Raw genomic sequence first — 21,110 nt, 5'->3', positions numbered from 1 at the left:
GAAGATGGCAGATCTTATTATCAGCAGCACATTATTGTCGCCTATGTAAGATATATGTCTTCTTGAAACAGATCAGTTAGACGAAGAGGTCGCATAGAATGTTCATTCCGCAGACCCAGAATACATGTTTTCCAGAGACATCTTGAATGTAGCATATATGGCAAAAAAAAAAGGAAAACCTGCAGTTCAATAAAAATGCGTTATAACATAAAACTAAGCATTTGTAGAAGTCAGCAAACTGTACAGCTAAGCCGTTATCAGCAGTAAGAAGGATAACCATTTTGAACATTTGCAGTAAAAAAATTATATATTTTCAGTCTAATCTATCTATATATCAATTAATAACCGAAAATTATAAAAATTCGAATTGTGTGCCATTTTCTAGGTACTTTCTACCTACGATATATGTATGTATGTATATAGGGTGGGGCCTATTATGATTCGGAAAAATTTTCGCGGGCTATTCACCGTACACTGATTTAGTGGGGCGAAAAACAGTGAAAACAGCTACCTTGAAGTTTGAGCGAAGCTCAGCTCTTATTGGATATACTCTCGAGGGGACGAATCCATACCAAAATCATACATTTTTTTGCCCGGAATTAATAGTCCACGTTGTTGCCAGTTTTCACGTGATTTCTGGAAAATTCTCGAGAGATATCCAGGAGGCAAGCCGGATCGTCGTTAATAAACTCTATATTTAAAAAGCTCAAAAATTAATCAAGATAGCCCAAAAAATCAATTGTCATACATCTAAATATTTAATATAAAAGCTAGACGCCGTTTTGAAGCGTTGTCCAAAAAAGCGTTTTTTTTTTTTAAACTCTCTGCGTTTTTCACAGCTATTGTACTTTTTTATCGTCCTAAATTCTCGTATTTCTGGAACATTTGACCTACGCTAAAGCCAATGTATTTTGTATGTAGCATACTTAAGGGAGAGGAATTAATTTACATTTACGAGTATAGCTTGATGCACGGTCACTGTTGAAGTGCCGAGTAGAGAAGTTATACTTTGTAGATGATTATTGTGTTTTTGTTGTATATACTGTTTGAAATTAGAAACGTAATGAATAGGTAAAAATGTCCTTGAAATATCTATCTTCCTTTAAACACAGTTATAGAAATAATAATAAGTACCTCGTCCTATATATATTTTTTTTAGTTTTCATCTGTGAAATTCCCCAAATAACATCCATCACGAGTGGCAATTAAGCCTATTTTAAGATCGAACAAACTAAAGCGATCTGATTGCCCCTGAGGCTTCCTACATCTGTTAGTAATACGCGGGGCAAAACTTTTGAAACATTGACAGAAACGAATCCTTATAGGAGTGAGTAGCAAAAAGACTATATAGAATATAACCAGCTTTGAGTACCTGATTTTGTCTTTGCATGCTCACTCGTTCATTTTATTCATCGACTTCTAAACGGTCGAATTAAATGTCTGTTCAGTTCCTTGACGACGCGATCTGAGAAGCAGACCAAAAAGGCTTACAAAGGTCATTCCTGTGGAAGGAAGGTGCAAGGCCAAGAATAAGCTATCAAATGATAAAAAGGCGAAGTTTGTAATTTATCAAAAGAAATATTAGATTGAATAGAAAACAGGAAGCCAGTTAGGTTAATTGAGAACATGATGCCTGTTAGCAAGTTGTATAAAAAATGTATATATATATATATGTATATATATATACATTTTTACATCATGCATTTATATTTACAGATTTTACAGTATAATCTGTAAATATAAATGTCTAATAGCTTGACCGAAGCAGGTCGTCACAATAATAAATAATATATTTTGTTGATAATCTACACTCATTGGAAGGCATGAAGTACTACATTGTTATAATAAAAAGCAGTAGCTTAGATATATGCGTTTACTTGGTGACAAAAACAGTGAAGTTATGATACCAACGCTTTCCAGTCCTTTCATAAATGAAGAATAGAAACGTATATCCTCACAGTCCATTCACGCCAGTCAAGGCTGATTCAGTAAAAAGAGATTTAATCGGATTAACCGAGAACAAAGTACAATAGCGTCATAGCTAACAGAATTACGGCAGAACACATTTTAATTTGATCTTCTTAAGAAATGTCCCGCGTTAGACCCAAAAGGCCTTCTTTCTGAAAAGAGAGCAAAATCCCTAGATGTTTGAACCTATACTAAAAGAAAACTAGATATGCCGTGAAGAAAACTTTATACGAAAATAGGTTTGTCAGCTGTGATCAACAATCACTAACTTTGTGGTATTGGCCGACAAGAGAACATCAAAGGGTAGATGCAAAAAGGGTAGAGAACCAAAGCTAAATACCGTACGGTACACACTGCCTAAATACCGTAAGCGCAAATGCCGAAAGCTCTCGGTCATTAGCACAAAGGCAGGGCAGTAATCTATAGGACATATTGTACATCACAAAGCTTTCGGAAAGTTATCTGCCATAAGACTCTAGAATACCTAAGGACAATGTTGTAAAGAACTAGTCACCATAGCTTACAGCAGTCGAACTTTCATGCAGTCTGTACAATATTTTCCAACTTCAAAACTTTCAAAAGATACTGGTATGCTATTCGGCATACAGTATAAAGGACAATAGCCAGTAATAGATTTTTATTAAGTTTCTGCAAACTTGAACATGCGGAAACGAAGCTAATCAAAAAAACTATTGCCATAAACACCAACCTATGTACAACAGAGTGATCGCCTAATTTCGAACGAAAGGACAATGCTTAACTCCGCCTAGGCTGTTTCCATCTAACGACCTACAAGCTTCCTGTGAAAAGTGCTATTCATGAGTATTCCCCCACTTCAATCTTGAAGGAGACTGCTGTTTATTTCAACACAATATCGCATAAAAACGTTGACGTGCTTCACATGATCATATGGCATTATGTTATTTGAGATAGTTTCATTTCCTTTTTCTTTCGATTCCATTTGTAAGCACAAGCGTGAGCTTTTTCCCAAAGTACCTAGTCGCTCTAAAAAGAAGATTCGATTACACAAGCATTTCTATTTGACTGGTATGGGCTTCGTGTGTAAGCAATCAAGTGCTTCGTAACAAAAGCCCGATGCTGCTTTTCAGGGAATTATGATGTCATATAATGCCCCTGACCGCGCCATCCTGCCTATACTCGCACCTCGTTTGAAGTTCCAGATTCCACGCCAACTCTGAGTGGCTTTGTGCATCAAAGCATGCACATATTGATAAAGAAGCTCCATAACTTTTCACAACTGTGAGAATCTCTAGGCTATCCATGGGGTAGTATATAATAAGGTTAATACAGAACTTAAATTCAATGCCGAAAATGGTCCACTGATTCAGTATATAAACTTGCGACATTACAAATGATTTTGTCTAACCATTACCTTTTTTGTATGCGTTAAGGTGAAGACGATCTGCTAGCTCTCGTGAATAAGTCTCTTTTCCTAAATTGTCTATACGCCGATAACTTTGCCCAACGAATTCTGCCCGTCTTAATGCTGATAAGGTATAGTAGCTATCCTTATATGGAAATGTTATTATTGGCTTATTGAAAATCCGCGATTTTTCTATGTGCAAACAAGCGCTCGTTATGGTATAGCTAACAAGAAAATCGTGTCTTTTATCAGCCGCTAGTTGTTCTGGGATTGTTGTCTAATGATCCAGATGGCCAGAACAACAGGACTGCAAGCTCGAAATAGTTTTTTTTCAGCTTGGGCTGCACCTATCATCCCGCACAGTAGCCCGCACAGCAATTCACGTACCACGTGATATATATAGAGACGGTGAATGTACACAGATTTTTTCAATGTACCTATATCTGTCAAACAACAATTCTTTATAACGACATGTAAAAGCTACGGCATATCAAAGCGGTTAACGATGGCTATTGTTTAGATATACTAAATATTGAAGAGGCACTGTCATAGTTGCTGTCGATACGCATCAATCGCCATGGAAAAACTGTCGCATGCCATAGACTCTGGTATTACAAAATTGTACCAGTAATTCAAAATAGGGTTGTAAAGGAAAGGAGATACAGGGTAGGGTTATAGTGAAAAATTGAGTAGGCAAACCTTTACGAGAGTACTGTGACAAATAAAACACCCGGCTGCGTCTTTTGCCTCCACCGCTACATGTCATGCAGACGCTCCTCTGCGTCACATTGGCAAAAGCCTCGCCCGAAACGATGCTCAAACGGTAGAAAACGCGAAAACAGTTCACGCTTTTTGAAGTGTCTCGTTGCGGCGGAAAACCATTTAAAAAGTTTGTATGGCCTCACGCTTCAACGGGTAATGGTATACCAATACTATCGGATTGTGTAATCATTATTTGAAATTGTTCTTTTAATTACACAATTTTTAAAGTGAATCTAGCCGAATCGTACGTAAAACCGAGCTAGCTACATGCTATCTGCAATATTATTAAAAGTAATTTCATCCTTTGTTGCTAATATTGAAGCCGATAATGGACCCATTGTCCGCGACTACAAAGCATTTTAGTTCTTCGCGTATTCGAGCAATACGTTCCGGTAGTTGAAAAACAGACTCTCGCTTGTGGACGCGTTAAGCAAAAGCTGCTGGAACGAATTGAAGCCTTTGTCTACGAGAAAGTCTACCTTATTCATGACTATCGGGCCATGTGCTCGAACGGATTGCGGCTGCCTACCACCTGTTTGAATGTGGTTTCGTCGAACGTATAATACCATTTCCCGCGATCTAAAACTGATTTGTTGCATCCCTGATCACGATCGAGTCGCAGATCTTGATAGAGCGCTGTAAAATTTCGAGCGTCCCAATACACACTGGACCTGTATTAGTACAGTGGTCTAGGGTCGCCAAAGCATAGGTGGTCTGAAAGCTTGAGATTCTCAGCGGGCCCTTGAGATATAGGCCCATCTTCTGGAGAGGTTTTTCGGAATGAACGCTGGATAAAGCGTATAGAGCCTTTCTAGGTCCCGGTTCTATGATTGGCAAGCCTTCGTACCAAAAACAAGGGAGCCAAAGGCGTTGAGCGTAGTACATGCCTTAGCTGCGCCTCGGTCGCCTGCGGCTATGCGTCTGCCGCATAGTAGCCGCAGGTTGACACATTATCGCAATCCACAACAGACGTAGAACACTACTGTGTATTAGTCTTATCTTGTTTTTCACGCCTGAACATGTACCGTAACATACTTCCTAGGACTTATGCGGCATCAGACAGCACATTATATACTAATAAGAGCTGTTCGCCTGCAAGATATGATATTAACACTTGTTGCACGCATTCTAATGATGTGTACGTCTGTTAAGAGCAAAAAGTCAGATGACAGCCCTTGTTTTGAACTTTTCTAGCTTTTAACAGTAATTTAAGATGGGTCTTCAACGGATCACATATTATATAGACAGACCGGTGTCCTAAATGCGGACTGCATTTAGGACACGCCGGTCGATACGCTCCGATGCATCAAAAATTCAGCATAGAGAATAAGCTTAATTTCTCTCTATTAAGGGAAAATTACCTTTGCGATAAAAACGGGTTCGCTACGGGCGAATTGTAGATTACGTAATAGTGTCCCCCTATTGAGTACTTCGATATTTGTAATTTCAGTTTAAACTTTCTTCGCGTATTGACGTTGTGTATTATAAACATGCACACGTTTATGTACATTCGCACGTAATCAAATGCACGTGTTGGTTGTATAAGGTGAATGAATCAAACTACATAGTCTAGAAAGATGTAGTCTGATGGATGGTGTTGACAATCTGCGTCTAAAAATAGCAGACATCGCGCCTTATACATTCGGGTAGCTTCCTTCCATATGTGTTTACGAGCTTTTAAGATTGCTAGCTTTATAATTTGTCACGTCTAGCGAGTTTGAGAAATGACCTGCTTCATGACCTGCATTCATAGTACATGGACTACGTTTCATAGATAGGGTAGTTTCCGTAAGGCAGTAAACTCGTTCGGAATTGTAGGTCTAAGCAATAACTACCAGGTATCTGCCCTTTGCAATCGATTGTAGAGTTAACCTCAGCTTCAGCAAGGAGCCTTAAGCCTAAACAATTCAACGTATCAGTTATATATATCAATATTGAGTCAAGAATATGCAGTTCGTATATAGGTCCTATTCCAAGCGAGAAGAGTGTTCTGGCTTTTGCTGACTAGTTAGTTTAATAGATTATGCTATTCAAATCGATCCATCTAAAACACTTATAACGTGTCCACGTAACATTGGTATATAAAAAAAAAAAAAAAAAAACCAATGACTATTTAGAACCTTTAATTTCTTCACAGGATGGTCCATTTCGATCATTGTAATATTCATTATATTGTTCTCCATCTGTACATTCTTTCAAAACAAAATACTACCAAAAAAGAGGGAGTAATTAGCTTTTACATACGAAAAATTTCAACGGAATCACATGGGATTAATCCAACTAATTTGATTGAAATATGGTTTTGGGTCTTCATATTTGATTTCTTTGGTAGATTCACATAGAAAATTCTGAGAAAGATCTCAGCTGCTTCCTATTGGAAAAACTTATCTGTTGGATAGACTGTCTAATCCAACGGTATAACGATGTTACATTTCTGCTACTGGAATAAACCAGAAGACATCGGCTTCATCAAACGTCGAGGAAAATACTGTTACACAAACTGCACCCACGTTCGGTATTACTAAATAGCCTTCACGTACACCACTATATTAATTTATATTCTAAAGGGTCTTTATTAACGAATTCAAACTACAAATGAAAATAGTATATGTATGAAGTGATTTAAATACGGAAAGCATCTTAATTTTGTTCATCAGGTGCGAAACATCTCGCGCTTTAAAAGCACTGTATTAAATCTATCATATCTGTAAGATAGTTTTAATAGTGAAGACGTCCAAAAGTAATATTGCTCGCTCTTAGTTTTCGTTAAAAGTCAGCGTTTAGGTTTATGTATCTCCAGATAAAATTGTTCCCTACCATTTTCGCTTTCAAAAACAGTTCCGCCGAAGACAATCCCGATGACCTCAATTTGAACCCAGCTTTTTTCCATGCGACAGGCGGCACCCCTTCGTGTTAGACCGATCATTGGATTGAACCCATCTTCTGCCCTTCCTTAACCTGATATGGACCTGATGTACATCAGAACGGCTCATTCCTCCTTCGGGGTCAGTTTCTTCATCTTTTTTTAAATCCCTGTACAAAATGATCGAAATAATCGATATTCGGCGATTTTTCCGGAATATGATAGATAAATGTTATCCTTAAGGTCAACAATACTACATAACCACACTGGCAAAAATCTAATAAAATTCAGCTTTTAGGCCAGAGGAGGAAGGATCACGTATCTTAAACTATACTTAGGTAACTTTAGGTCATATCATTGAAAGCAAATCTATTCGGACAAGGTATAAAACTACTATATCAAAGAAGATATGGAAGCTAAGCATTCAAAAGCCGTCTAATGGCCATATACATTTAAGAAATTTTTTTGAAAGGATCAAATACGTTGAGGTGCCATTAAGGAAGAAGTACTTCACTAAAATCTAACATACAATGTGGATCTTTATATATATATATATATATAAGGACAACGATAAAACATGCCGTCAACCGTAAATCATCCAATACAACAAGACATAGAATTTCTCTATCAACTACTACTAATTACCCTATGTAATTCATCTTGTTCTTTCTAGAAATATATATATTCGGGCCAAATAATTTAATTTATTTAACCATTTAGTCACAAAAATGAAAATAGCTATTTTCCCATAAGACCGGACACGGCCTTTTGTGGGCTAACAGATCCTATAAAAACCCGCTCTTGATCAAGGAGCTAGCATGAGCTGATTTCAATATACTAATGGGTCACAGCATTGTTTAGGAACGGTCAGTTCGAAATGTTCATATATATATACCACTTGAAGTAATTCCTGCCGGATGCAATACATCTACGCCATTGTTTTTTCCAGTCCTCAAAAACTTTTTAAATCCGATTGTCGGCATCGCATTTAGCTTGCTAAGCGACTTTTCTCTTATATTTTTTACTACATCGAAACGCTTCCTCATTAGAATCATTTAGGAAATGGCGAGAAATTACAGGAAACTAGGTCCGGCACATATAGGGTCGAGGCGTGTATCGGATGAGCATACGCATCGAGTGCTTTTGCAAAAACTGCCATGCGAGTGGGGAAGCACTGGTCGGGGCATTGTTGTGATAAGGAGGCCAGGACCCGTTGTGTCACAGTTCTGGTTTTTTGCGTTGAACAGATCTGCGTAATTTTTTTAAAGCTCTTGATAGTTTCTTTTCGTCACCGCGAAGCTTTACTGTATGAAGTTATGATAAACAATTACCGAAGGAAATGGCTGGAGCGCGTCCAGATCGTGTAACTTTCTTCGGTGGAAGTTTTTTTTGGAGCCGATACTTGGAAAATGCATCTTGGTCTCCTCATCGTAGCCACATATCCACGTCTGTTTATCCGTAACTGTAAAAAATATCCGTGCTCAAGTGGGGTCGGCCCTTCTAGTGGTGTCGAAAGGTCTTTTCTCATGCAGTTCTCAACAGATGCTTATCTGCTAAATATTCAGCTGTTTAGGCACAAATCCTGCTGTAAGCCTTCTGACACCTCAATGGTCGGACAATGTGGCCTGACGCAAACCATCTGAAATCTCTATCTTTTTTTGCTGGCCTTTTTTATGGCAATTTTACGGTTGACATGAGTGATCCCACTCTTCCCACGTTCTCGTCCGTGATCGCTGTCACAGGCCTTCCAGGATAAGATAATAGGTTTCTGTTGGTCCTCGAAACCATTAAACTACTTATTTACTTGAGCTTTACCGAATTCTGTTTGGTTCTGTAGACATTAGACTTTATTTGTTGCACAAGGACTGATGCACGCTCGTTTCCTTATTCGGAAAAATTGCAAAGGCTCAATACATACAAGACTTACTCAGTACTATCGGAAGACTCGAGACGGTATCAGATAGTTATGAAATTTCGCCTGTGTATAGAACAGCCCCGGCTTTTTTTGCCGGAAAAAACCTATATCACAAGTGATGATTCAACTACGCGAAAATGTAAACGACTGCTCATTTTGGGTTTCATATATATATGTATATATATATATATATATATAGATATATTTGAAACAACTTAATTAATCAAAGGACAAGCTTCTAGGTGTACGAAGTCGCCGGCTTGAGCCTGCCAGGTTTAAGAGAATGAATAAAGTCTTGAGACCCATTTAATAAACGTATCTTATCTCGAGACAAATGAATCCGCTTTTGTTGTAGTCATAATATTATTTGTGCATATATATTGATGCGTACTGTTGGCAGTGTGCAGATCACTAACCATAGTATCGGCATTAACTGCACCAAATGAGCGGATAAGTAACTCGACGTTGACATGTGTTGTGCCACCAGCGAAAGGAAAGTCCGGGTCCAGCTCACGAAGATGGCTCAAAAACTCTCCGGGGGTAACCTGTTTAAGAATCAGACCATAACGTATATGTAGAGATTAGTGTCTTTCTGTAGGCATTTTAGAAGAAACCCCTGCCGAATGAAATTAAATTTTCCCGCTTTAAGATGAGACGTTTCGAGTGTGCTACCTACTTCTGTGCGAACCGATCAATTCATGAGAATATCCTCTAGCGCATGCCGCAGCAGCCCAGCCAACGGTGCTGGAAACTGCTAATATTTTCTGTTTAAACGACAAATATCTTCGATTTTGCTCGCTTTTGTGTCGAGCAAAAGAAGTTCGAGTTCACTGTAATCTGCGGCCTTCAACACAAGTTAAGTATCCAATGAAGTTGTTAAAGATGGCTGACAGCAAAGTATATCGCAGGATCGACAGCGCTACTCGACTACATCGTACGGAGTGCGGCATTTTTTTGCGCGCAATCCTGTATAATGGAAATGTCTAAGGGTATCTGTAGAATGTTGACGCGAAGTGTACTAAGCGTTCGTGTTTCCAAGATCCATCTAGATTTGTAAAGAAATACTTATCGCATGTCCCAACTTCACCCTTAATTCCAATAATGGATGAGATGGAGTATGGCAAAAAGCTTGTGCGGAACCGTTCTGCGTCACTTTGTTTGCAGACCTAATTCAGGCTTTCGCTCACATATGTAGAGACCTATAGGCATATAAGTTGTTTTTACTAGCATCCATTGAGCTTATTGGTGAGGTTTGATCATATGGTATACGAGTAAATTGTCCTTTAAAATATAGATTTTTGTATGAAAAAACATTTCTGAGGTCCGCCTGCCGCGGGAATTGGCGGAAACTATTTACGGAAACGCTACCGTTACGGCGTTTTCGTGAGCAATTCTATTTGCATGAATCCTTTATACATCGTATGAAAAACTTAATGCCGGGAGGATTTAGATTGCACTTAATTTGATTTATTTCAATTCTGATTTGATTGACAATTTCAATCATGAGTTAGCTATATGGTGCCGAATTCGGTTTTCTATAATGTTTTGCTTACCCGCCGATCGTAATCCTCGAGTAGATCATCCAAAAAGCTAACGGCTGAAGGCGATGGATGCGATGAAGGGCTGTAACGACAAAAAGAAATACCGTGTTACAGATTGAATTCGGCCATCGTGTGCCCTTAACCGAGTTTTATTTGAGTATCGAAAAGCTGTAAATCCTACTGGGATCCTGAAATAAGGTTTTCAGGTAAACCACAGTAGCTAAAGCTAGGCAAGTTACGAAACTAGGATCTCGTTGGTCTAGGCCCGTTTGATACAATGCGTTGTCAGACGCTTTATCGTTGGATACCTCCCCGTCGTTGTATAGCGGGCCATAAAACAAGAAATGTTTGGTCCAAATTTCGCCTCACATGCTTTATAGTTATAGTTATAATTGCTACTTTTTCATGCTGACTAATCTTTGAAGGAACATCTTGTCAGGCGTTATCAATACACGAATAATGCGAAATACCAAACTAGATCTCTTATATGACCTTATATTTTCGAATGATTTATCTTTAACCTCATAAAAAGAACTGAGCCTTGTTTGACGCTTGAATTTCACAAAGCCTTCGACACAATTACCTTACCAACATGCATATAGAGCAAGCTTAGCAGGTGTACACATACTATCACTATGACCAACCACTTACATTTCTAAATGTGGCAAAGAGAGAGAGAGAGAGAGAGAGAAAAAACGAACCATTATTAAGTACAAAAGGATTGTTCACCACTAATCCCTTAGCTTTAGAATTATCGAGAAAGCCCCGGTGCTTTTATTCGGATCGAATTCGAAGCGAATCCGGAGAGGATTGCTAACTCGACAAGCGAAACGACACTCTACGCCTTCAGAGACTACCATCACTTCACGTGAAACACCGGACCGATTCGTGCCTTTTACCCATAGTGAACTATGCGCAAAATGCTGTTGGTCTGTGCAAGGCAGCCCCGGCGTTATTTCGGCACTAAAACGTGGACCACTTAACAATGGTGCCTCAAGTTGCTGTTCAGATCCCATTGAGACAAAGCTTTGTTTCGCGTAGCGAGTGTGTTTAAGTACTTGGGAAAAGCTTTAAAGCCAATTTTAAAAACGATAGTGCGTCACTCATGCGTGACTTTTTCTCTTTGATGCTATTTAAAAAGCCCCGAAAACTTACAGCTGAACCAAATTCACAGTACAGCATTGGTAAATGGCTGATTTCATGTTGCTGTAAAGGGTCTTCGTACAACCGTAACGTGACGAGTACTAATTGAAGCTCGTTAACTTAACTTCGCTTGACTTCGTATCGCAGTCGTAACGAACGGTCTTCTGCAGGGTTTTGACAGAAATACTATGTCGGTGCATTGGATATGTAAGAGCAATCAAGTACACAGAATGCTTCGTTCTATAAATACGACGCCAACGTTACCTGCTCACTGTTCGCTTTATCTTTTTCTCCACTTGAACAGTTAAATTTGATAATGTAAACAAAAAGATGCGTGTAAAGAGCAATATTCACAACTGAGAGACAGACAAACGCAGTCCTTTGCAGCTATAACCAGCTGAGTAAACCGATAAAGATACTGGCCGGTGCGAACTGTAATAAGAGAAAGCATACATTGCTGATAGCTTTAAGAGCACCGTTTGGTCTCCTGTTAGATTGCTTCTTTTAGACTGCTTGAAAGTATAATGGCTTGATCGATTGTTATTAAAACTAGCCAGCCTACGAGCGTATATTTTCTAGTTTTTCATCACGCGTAATAACGCGTAATGTGAACATTTAAAGATTAACGGGTTATCCACAAATCGATTGGACCTTGAAATTTTCTTTCACTTATAGAAGTAAACAAATCGATGTCTTTTGGCCTTCACAGTACACTTACTCCTACGGCCTACACAGTAATCTGACCTTTTTTAAGCATTCAACTATGAGGAATAATCAGGTATTTATTTTTGAATTCAATAAGGGATATGACATTGTTGCGGGTTTGCCCGACCGAGCTTGATGGGTTCGTTTTCAATTAAAAAAATGTACATTATTTTTATGGATATCGTTGAAATATCTTTGCAAGTTTAATTTTTACAGAGAGGCCGTATGGAATCATGCGATTCTAAAAGATTCATAGGTTAATGTTTATTAAATCATTACTTACATTAAGCACATAATTGCTTCAGAGTATTTCAACCAGGCAAATAGACCATTAGTTATAAAATACTGTATGATCCGTCAGGTACAAATAAAACTAGCGTAGGCATAACAAATCTTAACATGGGGCAGTAACTAATTTTACTGAACAAATTGTGTGTTATAAGACAATCAGACGTTTATCTAATCAACCGCAAGAAGTTTCGTTCTATTCCAGCTAAATAGCTTTTCTCTATCTTGTCAGGCCGTTCACTATAGACCGCGCACGAGAGTAGACATTTAGGCGCAACTCTATCCTTAACGAGTGATACAGGGGATTTGACATCAGTTGTATAGATCTAGACACGGCGACGCTAAGTTGGTTGTTCGCATTGCGCTCATAATGACCACTGCAGAAAGTATATAGTTTATTAAATACTGCGCTCTACCACCGCTTCGTAACAATATAAAGGCAACTCAGTAAAGGTGCGCGCCCTTTATAAAGATGGTGGTCAAGAGCAACGTTGCCCTACAGAAAAGCCTAGTCACGACGTAACTCACGCATACACACGTCATGTAAATACCGAGCTCGTCATCGCAACATTGTATAGCCCAAATATAATCACAGTGTCTCTATGAAATGTTTTAATTATAACCAAATGCCTCCTAGAACACCGTGAAAGGTTGATTTGTTACGACTGTTAATAGAAATACACGAAAATAGCGAATATCATTAATATGACATGTTGCACGAAGACAATGGGGCTGTTTCACGTCATTAAGAGACTGCTTTATTTATCAGAGGCAAATCACTATGACTTTTTTCGTTGTACTAGGAGACCTCAATTCACTTTCCTAAAGCACTCCACAGTGCTATAACAGTTCCGCTGCTCTGTTGAAGCGTCTGCCCCCTACATTCATAATCGAATCTTCTTATCCAGTAAAAACTTCGGGTAGATGTCTACTAGAGTGTTACGGCTTTGAGACGGCTGTGTGTTAAATGCCATGGCATTGCAAAACAGATTTTGCTAGAAAGATGCCCCTTTCATCGATAAATACAATCTTAAAGTAACAATCAGCAAAATATGATGATTATTAAGGACAAGGACGCAGTGCAAAACACTCAAATGCTATTCCACAGTATACTACTTATCTCTTATGTTATAAATTTCAGAAAAAAATGATAGCACAAAGGATGAACCACAGCTCAAGTGTAAGAGAGCTGCCGTTTAGGTATTTATTTGTCTGAGATTTACAGTCCCGTAATAAGCGCGAATCTGACAAAAAACAAAGAAACTTTTTCGAAACAAAAGCGGTCTGCAGAAATTTTAGCTCTAGCGCTATCGACGGATCACCGTAACTGTTAGTTGCCGCCATCAGCCGTCAACAGCCTCGAATTGAAAACTATACGAGCTTCATCAAAGTCAGCGAGCTTGATGGATTACGCAAGCCACAATCACGGTGGGCATGGTGGCGGTAGGGGTGCAGAAAACCGACTGTAACAAACATTGAACAGGGTGTGCTGCAAAGCCGTGAACTATCCAGAAGCTAGCTGAGTCCCTAAAATAATTTTTTAGAGGATTTCCAAAAACACTCACAGGAACTTTATCCAACGCCTTAAAACAATACCGCTACCCTATGAACTTAGCACTAAACAATATCGTAAGAGTAGAAGCAAAAAGTAAAAATAACTTAGGAAAATAGGGAAAACAGTGTTGTGACAGTAATCAGACGAATTCGTTGCTGATATCGTCGAAGCTATCGGCCTTCTCCATTCCAACGCAGGCAAAACGTGTGCGGTTTCGGAGCCTATGGATATTTGAAATGCTCATACCTCTATTGAACTCATGTGAAGTTGGATTTTGCTTTATTTCTAATTTTTTCGTGTGTTATACACAACTTTCTAGTAGTTTTTTCAAAAAGTAATAACCTTTAGTAGATTTCAATAACTTCCCAAAACTTCGCAGAGCGAGCGTCTCTTTTGCTGTCCTAAGGTCTAGAACAACCTGTGACTAGTGAATCAGCGAGGATATTCCAGATTCTTGCAAAGCAGTGATACGACCTAGATGTAAAACCGTCATACGTTGATGCGTCGCTGATTCACCTAGTCAGCAAGTATTTTTCTTTTATAGTCAGAACATCCGGCTGGGTTAAAGACAGTTCTACATTTCTATTTCCAACATTGACGGCAAAGAGCTTTGGGCTCTCAAACAGGCAGGAGCAGTCTGAAAAACGAAGATATGGCTCAACAGGATTTCGGGTTGAAATTGCTTCAGCTTTCAGATTGCTAGCACATTATACGTAGAAACGTGTTCAATAAGATTGCCTTTTATGCAAAAATGCAGCACTGTCAAAAGAGCTAGGATAATATAGATACATCCAGTATTATTTATAATCATAACCAAGCGTCATGCCACTAAAGAAAGACCATCGATATCTGAGAGATGTGATTCAGCTGAAATTTCTAGAGCAAATTACATGATAGCGTACGTTTTCTTAAAGTTCTTCACGAGGTTGATGCACGCTCTGCGAAGGCGTGGTGTAATATTGACTACTTTTCTAGTCAGATTTATTCGACGATTGGCTAGGGTTAAACACGTGCACAATACGGAAACATATATAAGTCTGCAGTAAACTATAATTCAACTCCTGTTTTTTTGACAAATTTTTCCTAAATGCGATTAGATTGAATGTTTTTCGTAAGCTGATAGTAGTGTTTTGCCTGGCTGTGGTTGACAAATTTTGGAAATCAGCTGAGTATTTATTTAGTGGTCTTTCAATAAATATCATGTTTTTGGGCGGGATAGGAGTTGTTATTGTTTCCTTTTAATAAGCGCTGCTATGGGACAGAACACAACTTTCAGCACTTCATAGAGGTCCTTTTTTAAACAAATAGTACAACATTTTTATCTCACTGGACACCTTCCGAACACACTGAAATAACAGATTAAAATACAGAATAAATATCAGTTTGGTTTTAGAAGCAGAGCTCATGATTTTATTTGAAAAACGTCACAGCCGGTATGTCGGGTGTCTCATTTTGGTTGAAGAATGCCCCATTTAAATTGAAATTGTTATTATTTACATACATAGGATATATGGCACTATTCGTGTGAAAATTAAAAAAAATTAACTAAGGTATATATAATAATGAATAGAATAAATAGGTACCTGCGTATTGTGTTTCACCGAACTTGATCTCTCTCTCTATCTCTCTCTCTCTCTCTCCATTTCTCTGTGTTCACTTCGTTTTTAGTCTTAGCTTGCAAGCCGATATGACAAACGTATACGCCCTTCTACAAAAAACAACCTTCCGTAAAGCAACTCATTGTTCTTTTATTCGACTTCAAGCGATTCGTGTTTGTCAGGCCAAACTAATTCCAGTTTCGAAAAGCAAATCGAGTAAAAATACCCATCAGCGACTGCTATTGTGTGCAAACAATCTCTCATAAGTCTTTAAACCCGAGAAAATATGTAGGTATTTTTTTGCCAAGTTTTTTGATGGAACGATTTTCTCTCCGTTTAAAATAATCATCGAAACAGTTAATCTATCATAATACAGTTGTTTAGCGTTTTACTCTTTTTTACGACCCAATCAAATTGACTACCTTCCGATTCGGCTGCCTTCTTTTTGATTTCAAAACTCCCGCGTAACTAGTCTGCCATTGGCTATCGCGCGCAACAGGAACGTTCCGCTGCTAAATGCCATAGATAACATAGCGAAATACGGTCATGGGGATAAATCGATCTTTTTCCAGGCATGTTTTATCTCGCATTTCATGCCAGCGATGAGAACTATTAAAGCACAAAATGCGTATACAGATGCCTAAATAAAAAGAACAAAAGCTACGCAATAAGTATAGAACTAGTCAAACGTACCTGCACAATGAGATGAAGTTAAAAATTCAAATAATCTGAAAAATCAACTGAGTCTTAGCTAGAAGCCGGATCCGAGACTTCAGTTTCCATCTATGTAGAACGCTGTGCGCTAAATGTATTTTTTATTTCTTAGTAGCTGTTTTTATGCGAATGGTGTTGACACTCCAGTTGTTCGAAGATTATCTACTATGGCGATTACTTCTAGTCACAATAAATATACATACTATACATAAATGACAAACGATTTAGACCATCGCCTCAGGTTGTTCCTTTTCTTTTATAAAGACATCATAAAGATACATTTTTAGAGCTACTATTAGATCCTGGAACAAATGCGTACCATACCATTGCCCACTAATGGCCATCTGCGCAAGGTACAAACAATTAAAATATATATATAAAATACACGCATATTTTCCGTAATGCTTTATTATCGTGATGCGCAGGTATTCAGGAGACGCATCCTGCGCTATCATTCGAACTCGTTTGCCTAAGAAGTGTACAAGCCAAAGGTCTAATGTCTTTTGAGCTGTAGCGCGATTTCAGAACAGGAACGGTTCATATTTGAAGAAACATATTTTCCGTATCAAAAGACAACAAATGATACTCCTTATCAAACTTCGGCTTCTAGTGCAAAAGTTTCCACCCTCCCTTTTAAGTACACTGCCCATCTTTCACTGGCTGGCGGTACTTTCGGTTAGCCATGTTCCAACAGTGAAATTACCACTAAGCGCTTTAGCCTGAACACTGCTAAGTCGTATTACTACCTGTGATTTTGCAAGCGTCTCGACGGTCGAAATTGAGTCGACGTGGCTGTATCTATGTTAGTGTCATATCGTGCTCCGGTACCAGCATAGACTTGCAAATCGTACTTCGTCCAGTTATGTCGACCCGTATAAAACAGATTGTGTTGCAGAGGAAAGATTAGCCCGATCCAATGTATCTCGTCAAATCCGGCAGGATGTCATCGACTGAGCCTGTGGGCATAGGCACAGACGTTGGCTATAGTAATTTTGAACCTGAGGTGATCAGCTGTTTTACAGGAAGGGACTCGGTAGCACATTTTTTACTCTTGACGACGACATAAAGGGACGCATCACTAATCATCAACTACCAGGCATGAAAATGTAAATACATAGCTAATTCTATGCATCAGATGTGATTAACAATCTTCATAGAACATAAAGTGAGCGTAGAACGTGTTCATACGTATATTGTAGATGAGAGACTAGATGAATCAGGTACCGTCAAGCCGTAAACGCGGCAAGTGGATCCAAAAAATTGTACAAAGGTATAAGTGTGAAATGTGTGATTCATCAAACCAGCAAGGAATTCTTCTCAGTAACGAAGACAGAATGAGAAAGGAAGAACATTTGTAAAAGCATGGACTGACCTATATTTGCTTCAAACTAGCATACATATCCTCTACAATAAAAACCCGTCTAAAAATCTTACGTTTGTTAGCTAAGTATTACATAAAGCTCTATTTAATACAACCTGAGTCACTTTGAGGTGATATCCTAATGAAAAAAACAAATTCACTGATTTTCTTGGTGAGGCAGCAGCTTGAAATCACTCTCACGATGCACTTGCTAGTCCGCAAACTGCTAGAAATCAGATATTATCCATGTCCTAGGTATAGAAATATTCCACCCATAACCTGTTGAAGAAGAGGAAGACTTGCTGGCTCGGATGGCAATTAAGCCTAGCGACCAAAGCATGAGCGCAAAAAGGCAAAAACCTCTCTTGGCCTTTACTTTGAATGATGCTACATACATCGACTAGGGCGACGATAGAACGAACGCCGCATTAATCAGTATACTGTCATGTCAGCTGCCATTACCCTAATATTGTGATGTAGATTTCTCTCCACCGGGCGAAGGTACGAGTAGGCTGAAAGCAAGCACGAAACTTGATATAACTAATCTTGCAAGGGAACAAAGCATTCGAGGCCTAATTTGATAGAGTTTGTTCGGCCCGCTCAGTTGGGTCGAAGTTAATCTAGAAATATACGCTTTTCGGATAAAAGTCTCTAAACGGAAGGTGCACTTATAGCTTTAAGCGATAGGCATCTTGCACTTAAATTAGTAATAACCGAAAGCTCGTTTCGTTTCGTTGGCCTGAATAAAAATATTTACTAACTATGTGTCGAACGCTGTGGAAACCGTGGAGCTAGATCTGTCAGCGTCGGTACAGCGTAGTGGTTAGTATTAAATATATTCGTTTCCCGAAGTATCCGTTGTTTTCATTTGCCGAGCACTTCGCGTGTACGGCTTGTACCTAATTACTGATTAGGCAATCTACCGTTCTCCATCGGTAGAATCATATTATTCCTGTAACAGTCGCTGTAACTGGCCACAGTAAAATTGCAGGTCCACATAAAGGTGATGAACAACTAGATACATTAGCGTATGCAATAGTTCCTGTGTTTTGGCTTCGATATTTCAGCATTTGATATTGTTCCTGTCGCTTAGCAGCCTCGCTATAAACATTTGAATTAGAAGCGTCTTTATTGCGCTATAGCACTTTTATTTTAGTAGTTAAAAAAAAAAAAAAAAAAAAAAATGTATTCGCTTAGAATACACCTTGCCAGCAATTGGACGTCACTTAATAACTTCTGCTGAAACATAATTTTTTTTACAACAGCGAGCGAGTGTTGGATTCTTTGATTACATAGTATCACGGTTAGAATAGCCCGGAGCTAGAAAAAAAAGTTTAAGGGCTCATCTAACGTTTTTCGAATCAGTAACGTATAGATCGGTGGTGCCATATTCATTAACAGTGGTGTCTGTTTGGTTCATACAGACAAATATGACGAAGCCACTTATATTTCACAGAGAAAATTGGCTATATGTACGAACCGCGTACTGTAGACTTGAGTCTTATTCCACATAGAGAGGTGAACAATAAGGACATGCTTCTATTATAGAAGCTTGAAAATTAGAACAAGCTTGTGGCACAACTGCTATTTTTATCATGTGAATGCTGGTAAAGTATACCAAAATAGAACATTACTCATATTTTCTGCTCTTTAAAATAGAAGCCAATGCCTAACACATGCGTTTTAAATCAGATATTCTAGGAGATGCGCCTAGATATTTACGCATGTCCAATTATCCAATAATACACCCATCAATATTCCATCTATATATATATATATATATATATATATATATTAGAAATATATATTTCCATTTTTCAATAAAATAGGCGCCATTTGTTTTAATTAATGTATGCAAAAGGAATTCGTAATGATATGTGAGGCCTATAACCCTTATGTTTATATAAGCTGTTGTGATTGACACACTCAAGTGAATCCATTCCATATAATTAAACAGTATTGAATGAAGCCTTCCTTACGAAAACTCGCATGCATAATAAAATTACCATGATTGAAGCCAGCGTGCTTAAGTATGTCGTTCCCAACCGGAACGTAAAATGGCGACGGACATAAATTTTTCTATTTGGCCAATCTTCTTATAAGCTCAGAGACAGTTTCACCAAAAGTTTACGAAGCATAGGCTGTGGCAGCATAGACATGCGGCTGCCCACACAGCGATTCAAACTGTCGACTAAAACTTAATTTTACTTAATTATTATATATATATATATATATATATATATATAGTATGTGATGTAGTTCTGAAACCCGTGCCATGTAGCTGGAATAAGTCAAGATACCTGAATGTGATGAATTGGTTGCTGGTACGCACGAAACAGCCATCTTGCTCGATCACGATACATCAGATTTTACCCTTTCTGATCTCGGTTTAGACAGTCAGATCATTAGAAAGCCGAAAATACACGACTCTTTCAAAGAAAGTTACAGAAAGCTAAATACAAAACGGATATAATACCTTAGACTGTACGATAAAATATCGATTTTTCTAAAGCAAGCAAACAATAGCCACTAATTCAGATTTTCTTTTTTTGAAATATATATTTCCTATGGATTACTTCATATTAACTTGCTGGGCAAGCAGGTCCTATTTTTGGCTATTGCTTCTATTTCAAACATTTAATTTGTTGACACTCGAGTGTAGCGCACGAACGAGGCTCTTTCTCTACTCTGTGGGATTACTGTCAATGTTCTGCTTGGGACTCGACATTTTACCTTGATTTTGAACCCTATCGATCACGTGAAAAAGTAATGAATTTGCAATGACGGCCATTTACCAATATCAATTCAGAAAATTTCTCTACAACTTAATGATATAGCCGCATCAAACAGTTATCCTTCTTTGAAAGGTGTAAGGTAATTCTTCTCGAATACAAAACTTAGAATAGAGCACGTTTTTAAGCCAAAAATGCAATTTTTATACTTCAGGATAATAAATGTTTTCATTCCATATATCACATCTATTTGAAATTGTATCGGAACGTTTTTGTCGACATGTTTAAAATAAAAACCTATAACAAAAAAACTCTTTGTTATTATTTTCCAGCGCATTATTGTCAAGGGTACAAGCGACGTTACTTATTTAATCTCGTTGTTTTTCACTCAACAAGCGGTGCAAAGTTTGTACCTTCAACTGGACTGCATCAGACTATATTGATTATTGCCTAGTTTTCTTTCTTTCTCCAGAAGCTCTTTACAAAAGAAATTTTCGATTGATGACTTCAATGATTTATCCGCACTCATTTTTTCTTTAAATACAATTTTCTTATATTCCGTGACGCGACCTAAACGCTACA

The 21,110-nt window shown here is 38.2% G+C and overlaps 1 protein-coding gene and 1 long non-coding RNA gene across 9 annotated transcripts in view; one reads left to right on the top strand and one right to left on the bottom strand.

The window, feature by feature from the left end:
- Positions 1-21,110, top strand: part of LOC147755635 (uncharacterized) — a 56,991-nt gene that overhangs the window by 16,861 nt on the left and 19,020 nt on the right. The window lies entirely within an intron of this gene.
- LOC111251470 (glycine receptor subunit alpha-2-like) overlaps positions 1-21,110 on the bottom strand; it is a 60,057-nt gene that overhangs the window by 26,758 nt on the left and 12,189 nt on the right. For 4 of the 8 annotated variants that reach the window (XM_022808062.2, XM_086989629.1, XM_086989632.1 and 1 more), the window contains 2 exons: positions 10,446-10,515; positions 9,309-9,437 (listed from right to left, as the gene is read on the bottom strand). In XM_022808062.2, the coding sequence (XP_022663797.1) occupies positions 9,309-9,437; positions 10,446-10,515 (199 nt within the window). Of the gene's footprint in view, positions 1-9,308; positions 9,438-10,445; positions 10,516-10,741; positions 10,783-11,588; positions 11,651-12,564; positions 12,591-21,110 lie in introns of those variants that run through there. The other 4 variants (XM_022808063.2, XM_022808066.2, XM_086989630.1 and 1 more) reach the window with 4 other exon arrangements.

This window comes from Varroa destructor, unplaced genomic scaffold (assembly GCF_002443255.2).
Source record: "Varroa destructor unplaced genomic scaffold, Vdes_3.0 BEIS01000005.1, whole genome shotgun sequence".
Lineage (NCBI taxonomy): Eukaryota > Metazoa > Arthropoda > Arachnida > Mesostigmata > Varroidae > Varroa > Varroa destructor.
Note: the sequence above shows the minus strand (reverse complement) of the source record. Positions and strands in the feature narration are given on the sequence as shown.